Source organism: Sphaerodactylus townsendi, linkage group LG05 (genome assembly GCF_021028975.2).
Source record: "Sphaerodactylus townsendi isolate TG3544 linkage group LG05, MPM_Stown_v2.3, whole genome shotgun sequence".
Classification (NCBI taxonomy): Eukaryota; Metazoa; Chordata; class Lepidosauria; order Squamata; family Sphaerodactylidae; genus Sphaerodactylus; species Sphaerodactylus townsendi.
The window spans coordinates 133727015-133737880 of record NC_059429.1 but is presented as its reverse complement, the minus strand read 5'-3'; the positions used below and the strand labels follow the sequence as shown (position 1 = coordinate 133737880).

The window sequence follows — 10866 nt, the reverse complement described above, 5'->3', positions numbered from 1 at the left end:
AGACGTAGTGGAGGTTTTGCTGAAGTGCGAAATATAAGGCATCCCCTGAAAGTAAGACATAGCAAAGTTTTTGTTTGGAAGCATGTCCGATGAACAGAACACAGAAAAATAAGACATCCCCTGAAAATAAGACGTAGTGCATCTTTGGGAGCAAAAATTAATATAAGACACTGTCTTATTTTCGGGGAAACACGGTACATTTAATAATAATAAACTACCAAGGTTACAGCTGTAGAGCTTCAAACCACCATGAACCGAGTGAGTAACGGACCTTTGAGCGGGACCAGAAGGCAAGTCAGCCTTCGACGCTTCTGTCACACACAAGACCCAACTTTGGAACGTTACAGACTAACCAGGGAACGGCGTGAAGTTTTGTTTCAACGGTTTTATTAAAAAAAATTAAAGACCTCCATGGCACAACTTCTTCCCAGCACAGTTAAGGGTTAGTTCGTTTGTTTTTTCCCCCCAAACAATTACAATACAATTACAACCAATAAATTCCAAAGGAAAATAACCCAAACTCTAAAATTTCAACAAAAGAAAATCACTTCAAACAAGATTTTAAAAACCTTTTGTTTTCTTTAAAAAAAAAACCCTTTTTTAAAAAATTGCCAAGACTTTATTATATTGACGTCTGGATTTTTTTTTCCCCCGCCCTGCCTAACACAATGCAGCAAAAATCAGGAAGTGCTGAGAAATTAAAAAGAAGGGTTCTGAGACAAGGTATACAGATGAGGTAATTTACAACATAGACGTTGTCGACGATCAGCTATTTCCCCCGTGCTCCCGTTTTCGGCGTCGCTTGCCTGTCCGGGCAGCAGGGGTGGCGTTCAGCACTTTGTAGAGAGGGGGGGGGGGAGTGGTTTGTGTTACGCCCCGGACTAAAAAAAACCTTTCCAGTCTCATTTAGGTACTTTGAGGTTCGGTGGTTGCTGGTCACGTGTCGCAGCCGTTTGTGGGTTTCTCCCTATTAGACTCGCCCAGTTGCTACGACGCTCCGGAGGGCTTCCACGTAGGCTGTGCTCACCAAATTAAAAGGGTCACTTCCTTAGGAATCCTGTGAAGGCTCCCCGCTAGTGAAACTATTGAGCAAAGATCGCCAAAAGCGGGGGCAAGAATGCATCGTGACCACCCCACCGCCAAGAGTCTCCCCCCGTGAGCAAAGAGCAGATCTGTGATTATACAAACTCACAAGTCTGCAATATTGTTTTCCGGTGGAAGGGGGCGGGGAGACCAGAGGGAAATTTCAGGATTCCGCCTTCCTCACTTTGTGATTTATTCCTGCGCGCCCCATACCCTCCAGTGTCCAAATTCAAGCAGAAGGATATTAAGCAACACAGTAAGGACTACGCGGGTTACCAAAAGCCCTACAAGACCCCGTAAGGAAGTGGCGACTGTTCCTAAGACCAGCTCATCGGGTTCCCGGAGAGAGAGACGTCTCTTCCGGCAGTTGTTGAATGAGGGAAAACGTCCTTTCAGTCCCATCAGTGGCTTGAACTCTAAGAACTGTGGGAGCAAGGAACCAGGGGCGTGCTTCCGTTGCCTAGCCCCTCCCCATCCTAAAATAGCAGTGCAGCCGAGCGTGAAAGGAAAAAGTACCCCCAAGGATCCTTTCTGCTGATCTCGAGAGCTGCTCCGTGTAAGGCACGGCTTCTTCGTGCCGCTTGCAGACTACGCCCCCCCCCCCCCCGCGCAGGGGGCAAACACGAAGAGACCTTCAAACTTACTTGTGGTCAGGAGGCCGCGAAGCGTGGAAACGGAATGCAACGCCGGCTCGGCGAGACCCTCGGCACAAGCAACTTAAACCTAACCCCTTCATAAGTTAATTTTTTAAAAAGTAAGTTTATTTACACCGTGAGAAGTTCCAACATTGCATCGTTCGGAGAGGAAGGACAAGATTTACTATATACACGCCAGGGGGTCCGCAGGTGTTCTCCGCAGTTAGTATCTCTGGAAGGTCTCCCTCTTTCCAGAGAGTCACAGGCTGTTCACTTCTTGTCTTCGGGGGGTCTATTTACAAGACGGTGAACCGTGGTCTTCCAAACGGGATCCAGCACACGAGGACGTCTCTCATCTCATGGCACGTGGAGGAAGGCAGGTGGCTGAAGCCGCCAGATCAGTTTGCGTGGTCCAGTGTGGTTGGAGGCATGCAGCCCGGAGTCAGCGTTTTTTTTTAGCGACAGTTTAGCGGCACGTCCCTTTCCAGAATCCCGAACAAGGGAAATCACTGGCCCCTTGATGGGAGGAGGGGGGGGCAGCAGAAAGCCACTCATCGGAATATACAGCCTGGCCCTACACAGAACACGTTCCGTGGAGGTAGTGGTTGGCCTTCCCTCTAAACGCATTAGCAACCAGGAGACTTTGGATTGACGCCGATAAGCGGGGGGAGAAAAGAACTCACTCCCGATCCAAACGGCCCATTTTCTCAGCTGCAGAATTTCTGCCACCGGCTTTTTTCCCCTAACCCCAGTAAGCGCTCTCTGCAAATGGCATCCTCTCCGGCTGCACCCGTCGGCTACGCTTCGGTGCAGCGTGCAAAGGTGTTAGCGCAGGTAAGTACTTAAGGACCCCTGCTTCCTGACCTTGCAGCCCAGATATGGCAGCCCCCAGTGGGGGAAAAAAAACACGCAGGGGCTTCCTCCTTTCCGAACGGGCGAGAACCGGCCGAAGAGGAAAGCCCAGAATCAGCAAGAGGAGGGCCCGTAGATCAGGGGCTGGCTCGTCTCAGGTAAAAGGGGAGCAGAGCGAGGAAGAACCGTCCGCAAAACGCTCCCTCCATGGGCTTCTCTCAGGGATTCCCCTGAGTTACAAAAAGTTCAAGTAAAAAAAAGGGGGGTGGGGGGAGAAATGGGCTATTCTTTTTTTTTTAATGACTGACCTACTATAAATCCACAAGCAACTGTTCAGACATCGTCCCTCCAAAGCATTCCATGCCCCAACCTTCTTCTCTCCCCCCTGCGCTGGGCATGAGCAGCGGCTGTCCGGCAGGAGGAGCGGAGCAAGGTCCTCTGGCCCGACCCAGCTCTGGTCAGGCGTCCAGGAGACAGGCAGCGGTCGTCTACTGCTGGGCTCCCGCGGCTGCTGGAACTGGCATCCCTAGGGTGTTGGCAGCAGAGATCACAGGCGAGCCCGCCAGAGGCCCGAGAGGTGAAGACGTTGGCACTGAAGAAATCCCTGTGGGGGTGGAAAAGCGGGGGAGGAAAAGAGTTAGGAAGGGGCTTGGCATCTCCTATGTGTCCGGTCTACGACCTCATTCAACACCGGACTCTGGATTTTGCAATTCAGAAATCTTTATTGAAATGAACACGTGTTCCTGGCTGTCAGGATGCCATCGCTGGTGGGGGAGAAGAGCTGGGCAATGGCGTGTTGCTTTTACTTTTTTTGCCTTTTCTGCTTTTACTTACTTTTCCTGCTTTTACTTTTTTTGCCTTTTCTGCTTTTACTTTTTTGCCTTTTCTGTTTTTACTTACTTTTCTCCTTTTACTTACTTTTACTGCTTTTTGCCTTTTCTGCTTTTACTTTTTTGCCTTTTCTGCTTTTACTTACTTTTCTGCTTTTACTTTTTTGCCTTTTCTGTTTTTACTTACTTTTCTGCTTTTACTTTTTGCTTTTTCTGCTTTTACTTTTTTTGCCTTTTCTGTTTTTACTTACTTTTCCTGCTTTTACTTTTTTTGCCTTTTCTGCTTTTACTTACTTTTCCTGCTTTTACTTTTTGCTTTTTCTGCTTTTACTTTTTTGCCTTTTCTGCTTTTACTTACTTTTCCTGCTTTTACTTTTTTGCCTTTTCTGCTTTTACTTTTTTGCCTTTTCTGCTTTTACTTACTTTTCCTGCTTTTACTTTTTGCTTTTTCTGCTTTTACTTTTTTGCCTTTTCTGCTTTTACTTACTTTTCCTGCTTTTACTTACTTTTCTGCTTTTACTTTTTTGTCTTTTCTGCTTTTACTTACTTTTACTGCTTTTACTTTTTGCCTTTTCTGTTTTTACTTACTTTTCTGCTTTAACTTTTTTGCCTTTTCTGCTTTTACTTACTTTTCTGCTTTTACTTACTTTTCCTGCTTTTACTTCTTTTGCCTTTTCTGCTTTTACTTACTTTTCCTGCTTTTACTTTTTGCTTTTTCTGCTTTTACTTTTTGCCATTTCTGCTTTTACTTACTTTTACTTACTTTTCTGCTTTTACTTACTTTTACTGCTTTTTGCTTTTTCTGCTTTTACTTTTTTGCCTTTTCTCCTTTTACTTACTTTTACTGCTTTTTGCTTTTTCTGCTTTTACTTTTTTGCCTTTTCTGCTTTTACTTACTTTTACTGCTTTTACTTACTTTTCTGCTTTTACTTTTACTGCTGTTTTTACTTTTACTTTTACTTTTTGCCTTTTCTGCTTTTACTTACTTTTACTGCTTTTTGCTTTTTCTGCTTTTACTTTTTTGCCTTTTCTGCTTTTACTTACTTTTACTGCTTTTTGCCTTTTCTGCTTTTACTTTTACTGCTTTTACTTACTTTTCTGCTTTTACTTTTTTGTCTTTTCTGCTTTTACTTACTTTTACTGCTTTTACTTTTTGATTTTTCTGCTTTTTGCTTTTTTGCCTTTTCTGCTTTTACTTACTTTTCTGCTTTTACTTACTTTTCTGCTTTTACTTTTCTGCTTTTTCTTTTTTTGCCTTTTTTGCTTTTATTTACTTTTCTGCTTTTACTTTTTTTTGCCTTTTCTGCTTTTACTTACTTTTGCTGCTTTTCCTTTTTTTTGCCTTTTCTGCTTTTAATTACTTTTGACATTTTATTTTATTTTATTTTATGATTTTACATTTTATGTTTTCATTACTACTGATTGTTTCCTGATTGCTTACTAGACCTATATGACAATCATTAAGTGCTGTACCTTATGATTAAGTGCTGTACCTTATGATTCTTGACAAATGTATTTTTCTTTTATGTACACTGAGAGCATATGCACCGGAGACAAATTCCTTGTGTGTCCAATCACACTTGGCCAATAAAGATTCTATTCTATTCTATTCTATTCTATTCTATTCTATTCTATTCTTTTGCTGCTTTTCCTTTTTTGCGTTTCCTTTTTTGCTTTTTCTGCTTGCTGCTTTTACAGGCGCTTATCTGAGCGTCCTTGGAGTTCTGTGCTAGAGAAGAGTTCCCCGCCTCTGACTTTGGACAATAACTGTGACTTTGTTCTCACGGGGTGGGGAATGCTACATTATATTATCACTGGTTTTGGAGCCATTTCGCCAGAACTCTCTTTGCTGTTGCTGTTTTGGCACAAATAAATTCCTTCCATCCTCAAGTGAGTTGTTGCTGTTCAGGGAGTTTTACACTGACCTTACAAAGCCAGTTCTGAACCCTTGCCTACTTAATTTGGGCTTTATCCCCTCCACTGCCCACGCCCCCTCCCTCCCTGTTCCCACGGACAGCAGAAGCAGGAAAGCGAAAGAAAGCGAAAGTCCTTCTCCAAGGTCGGTGCAGAGATAGGAAACCATCTGCCCGCTTCCCCCCCCTTCCCAGGAAAATGCCAGAGATGCTTCTAATTAACTACAGTTGCCAGCATGAGAAAAGGAGGTACCAGCTGTTCTCAATAAAGACTTCCGATCCAGCATCCAGAGTCCGCTTATTGACTTCAGTCTGAAGACCTGACATTGGGGTTGCATGCTGAGGTCTTTCATATCACCCACCACCCAGTTCTTTTAACTGGAGACCCTGGGGATTGAACCTGGGACTTTTGGCATGCCGACTAGATACTCTGCCACTGAGCCACCTGACTTTAGCAGACGGGGAGATGGCAGCTGAACGAGTGTTCTGACCCCATTGAAAGCATTTATCTCTGGCAAAAGGTTAAGAACATAAGAACATGCCAGCTGGATCAGACCAGAGTCCATCTAGTCCAGATCTCTGCTACTCGCAGTGGCCCACCAGGTGCCTTTGGGAGCTCACAGGCAGGAGGTGAAAGCAATGGCCTGCTGCTGCTCCCAAGCACCTGCTAAGGCATTTGCAATCTCAAATCAAAGAGGATCAAGATTGGTAGCCATAAATCGACTTTCTCCTCCATCAATCTGTCCAAGCCCCTTTTAAAGCTATCCAGGTGAGTGGCCATCACCACCTCCTGTGGCAGCATATTCCAAACACCAATCACCCGTTGCGTGAAGAAGTGTTTCCTTTTATTAGTCCTAATTCTTCCCCCCGGCATTTTCAATGAATGCCCCCTGGTTCTAGTATTGTGAGGAAGAGAGAAAAATTTATTTCTGTCCACATTTTCTACCGCATGCATAATTTTATAGACTTCAATCCTATCCCCCCTCAGACGTCTCCTCTGCAAAAAGTCCCAAACGCTGCAGCCTCTCCTCATAGGGAAGGTGCTCCAGTCCCTCCATCATCCTCGTTGCCCTTCGCTGCACTTTTTCTATCTCTTCAGTATCCTTTTTGAGATGTGGCGACCAGAACTGAACACAGGACTCCAAGTGCGGTCGCACTATGGGTTTATATAAGGGCATGACAATCCTTGCAGTTTTATTCTCAAATCCGTTAGCAACGGAGCATTCACACATGCGCACAAAGACGAGCAAATCGCTAGGACATCCATCGCTTGAAATCAGCCCGTGCGAACCAGTCCTTTGACAGGCAGCGATCAAATACTGCTGGAAGCGCAGCTGGCGATTGACTCACCTGACAACATGCTGGCGCTGCTGACGGCAGTGCTACTCCCCGGCATACTGGCTGAGCCCATCCGAGCCTGGTCCTTCACTATGGGGTCTGCAAAACATGGCAAACCATCCCCCTCGGTTAGAGCAGCCATATTATTGCTCCCAGACACATGAGCAAGATTGTTGTTATTACTATATGACTCAGCTGGACAGCTCATCTTAAGAGAGCCAGCGTGGTGTAGCGGATAAGAGCAGGTGGATTCTAATCTGGAGAACCAGATTTTTGGGTTTGGGTTTGATTCCCCAACTCCTCCGCCTAAGTGGCGGAGGCTTATCTGGTGAACCAGATGCGTTTCTGCACTCCTACATTCCTGCTGGGTGACCTTGGGCTAGTCACAGTTCTCTCAGAACTCTCTCACCAGGTAGGGGAGAGGAAGGCAAAGGAGCTTATAAGCCACCTTGAGTCTCCTTACAGGAGAGAAAGGTGGGGTAGAAATCCAAACAACAACAATGTCCCAAGCTGCTTGCATAGTGTCACATTCAAGCGTCACGTTTTCAAAACAATGGAAGTAAATTAGGCAAGCAGCGAACTAAGAGATGGTCTTCTCGGTGATGGCACGACAACTCTGGAACTCTCTCAGTAGGGAGGTTTGCTTGTCCCCTTTTACTGCTGCCTTCCACCCACAGATGAAAACTTTTGTCTCATTTGACATTCCCTCAGTGATACCTCCCTCCTGACAAGTGTTTTAACTGATTTTTTTTCTAAACGTCCTTGGGCTTTTCCAAATCTCCTTTTTTTCTTGTCTCAAAAAACCCTCAAAGAAACAGGAGTGGATCGCTCCCTCCAATGGTCAATTCGATATAGCAGAAGTTTAAATCCAGCTCATTTCCCTGCTGAAGTATGCAGCAGCCTCATGAAAACAACTGTGATATCGAATAGACAACTAGAGGGCGCAAAACACACAGGGAACCTAAGAAACACCGATGAAACAGGAACTTCGAAACAACGGGGAAAGAGAATGGGTGTAAGCCCTATGTACGTATTTTAACTAATTTTTAAATTGTTTTAAATGGGTGTTTGGAAGCGGGTTTGATTTTAATGGCTTTAAAGAGTTTTTTCATCGTGTGTGTTTTAAATGGTTGAGTCACAAAGGAAGGCAGAAAGGATATAAATTTTGTAATGAAATGAATAGGAGCAGCAGTGGCGTAGGAGGTTAAGAGCGCGTGTATCTAATCTGGAGGAACCGGGTTTGATTCCCAGCTCTGCCGCCTGAGCTGTGGAGGCTGATCTGGGGAATTCAGATTAGCCTGTGCATTCCCACACACGCCAGCTGGGTGACCTTGGGCTAGTCACAGCTTCTCGGAGCTCTCTCAGCCCCACCTACTTCACAGGGTGTTTGTTGTGAGGGGGGAAGGGCAAGGAGATTGTCAGCCCCTTTGAGTCTCCCGCAGGAGAGAAAGGGGGGATATAAATCCAAACTCTTCTTCTCCTTCTTCTTCTAATAAAAATCTTGTAATAGGAAATTACAAGAATAAGCAGAGCAGAGTTTGGAATGCAGGCAGCCGACAGAGGCCGGAACCCAGGAACAGCTCACTGTTCCACACAACTTCTGGTTCCCCTTTGTAGATTTCACTGTACTCGTTTGTCAAGCTGTCCTCATAAAGGGATGAAAACCTGCCTGTTAAAACTGAAAACCTCAGTGGGCTTTTTTCTGTGTTTTGTGCTTGCTCGTGTGGCCCTCAGCTCCTAATTCCTTCAGCCCTTGCTTGGTGAAAGGACAGAAATCTAGGTCCACTGAAAGGCAGACTCACAAAAGTAAGGGTGCTCCATTGCTTCTCTTGCTGTGAGCCGGGACTGGTGATCGTATCGCAGCAATTTGTCTAGGAAATCCAGGGCCTCTGGGCTGACCAAGTGCTGGTTCTCGCTGTGCACGAAGCGTTCCCATCGCTTCCGGGAGTGCCTGGGGAAAGGAGAAAAGAATAGTACGCAAATAACGGGCACACAGTTTCTGCAAGTTATCTTTACATAGGCCTTAAAACGATTCCTGGGAAGGGAGGGAGGGAGGGAGGGAGGGAGGAAGGGAGGAAGGGAGGAAGGAAGGAAGGAAGGAAGGAAGGAAGGAAGGAAGGAAGGAAGGAAGGAAGGAAGGAAGGAAGGAAGGAAGGAAGGAAGGAAGGAAGGAAGGAAGGAAGGAAGGAAGGAAGGACTAGCCCAAGGTCACCCAGCTGGGTTGTGCTGGAGTGCACAAGCTGATCTGGTTCGCCAGATAAGCCTCCACCGCTCAAGCGGCAGAGCGGGGAATCATACCCGGTTCTCCAGATCAGAGTGCACCTGCTCTCAACCACTACACCACGCTGGCTCTCAAAGGAAAGCTATGCAAGACAACTCAGCCATGGACCACCCAGGATACAGGGCAGCTTTGCAATGTCTGCCATTCCTCTCCCCACTATCACACACCTACACGGTTTATCCTAATGAGCGCCAAGATGAAGCCTGACGCTCACGCCCAACCCCAACTCACCTGCCCAAGATATCGTTGAAACGGGGGTCAAGTTCTATGTTGTATTTGTCGATGTAGTCGTACAGGTCTTCCGTCCCCAGAACTTTGGCTATTCTCACCAGCTGCGAACAGACAACATGTAAGCCGTCACCACACAAATCGGCCAATTTTCCCAGCTACCAGGGGGAGGGAAGGCTGAAAATGGGGGGGGGGATGCAACTAAAGGTTAGGTTGGTGTGGGTGGGGAGGACAGGAGGAGGCCCGGAAATGGGAGAGACTGTGGGGGCTTTCAGGGAAGGGAACAAAGAGGAAGAAGAGGAAGAGTTTGGATTTATATCCCCCCTTTTTCTCCCGTAGGAGACTCAAAGAGGTTGACAATCTCCTTGCCTTCCCCCCTCACAACAAACACCCTGTGAGGTGGGTGGGGCTGAGAGAGCTCCGAGAAGCTGTGACTAGCACAAGGTCACCCAGCTGGCGTGGGTGGGAGTGTGCAGGCATACAGGCATACCTGTCATTAATTAATGAGAACTTTCTGACTTATCAGGCCTGTTTGACAGTGGAACTCACTGCCTCGGGGAGAGGTGGAGTCTCCTTCTTTGGAGGTTTTTTAAGAGAGGCTGGATGATCATATGTCGGGCATGCTTTGATTGTGTGTTCCTGCATCACGGGGGGTTGGACATGATGGCTCCTGGGGTCCCTTCCAACTTACACAGGTAAAGCTTACACAGGTAAAGCAAAATGACTTCACTAGACAAATCTGCGCTGTGTAAGATATTCTGCGTGAGGCATTTGACCCATGCGGCCATGTTCACACTTGCAAGTCACCACTGCAGTAGATCAAGTTCAAAAAGGATATTGAGGAGATAGAAAAAGTGCAGAGAAGGGCAACGAGGATGATTGAGGGACTGGAGCACCTTCCTTATGAGGAGAGGCTGCAGCGTTTGGGACTCTTTAGTGTGGAGAGGAGACGTCTGAGGGGGGATATGATTGAAGTCTATAAAATTATGTATGGGTAGAAAATGTTGACAGAGAGAAATTTTTCTCTCTTTCTCACAATACTAGAACCAGGGGGCATTCACTGAAAATGCTGGGGGGAAGAATTAGGACTAATAAAAGGAAACACTTCTTCACGCAACGTGTGATTGGTGTTTGGAATATGCTGCCACAGGAGGTGGTGATGGCCACTAACCTGGATAGCTTTAAAAGGGGCTTGGACAGATTGATGGAGGAGAAGTCGATTTATGGCTACCAATCTTGATCCTCTTTGATTTGAGATTGCAAATGCCTTAGCAGACCAGATGCTCGGGAGCAGCAGCAGCAGCAGAAGGCCATTGCTTTCACCTCCTGCACGTGAGCTCCCAAAGGCACCTGGTGGGCCACTGCGAGTAGCAGAGAGCTGGACTAGATGGACTCTGGTCTGATCCAGCTGGCTTGTTCTTATGTTCTTATATTCTTAAGTGGAAAACATACACAGCTGAATCAGCCTGTTGCATGAATTCTTTCTGCCCTTCGTCCCTTAAAAAGCGAGGCAACAAGACGTATGTACACGATAGTGGTGAGAAGACGGTTCCCAGGCCTGCCTGACTGTTGTGGGAGCTCACCTGATCGTAGTTGTCGTGGCCATGGAAAAAGGGCTCCTTCCGGAAGATCATGCTGGCCAGCATACACCCCAAGCTCCACATATCCAGGCTATAATCGTACATCTGCGGAGAAGCAAAACAGGC

At 46.4% G+C, this 10866-nt stretch overlaps 1 protein-coding gene across 1 annotated transcript in view; it reads right to left on the bottom strand.

Annotated features, from left to right (window-relative positions):
• Positions 1 to 370: 370 nt before the first annotated feature.
• The window catches only part of CSNK2A1 (casein kinase 2 alpha 1), a 30524-nt gene continuing 20028 nt past the window's right edge, over positions 371 to 10866 (bottom strand). The window contains exons 8-12 of the mRNA XM_048497189.1: positions 10744 to 10845; positions 9164 to 9264; positions 8454 to 8602; positions 6664 to 6750; positions 371 to 3174 (exon numbers count right to left, since the gene is read on the bottom strand). Of these exons, the coding sequence (XP_048353146.1) occupies positions 3059 to 3174; positions 6664 to 6750; positions 8454 to 8602; positions 9164 to 9264; positions 10744 to 10845 (555 nt within the window). The 3' untranslated portion in view covers positions 371 to 3058. The remainder of the gene's footprint in view (positions 3175 to 6663; positions 6751 to 8453; positions 8603 to 9163; positions 9265 to 10743; positions 10846 to 10866) is intronic.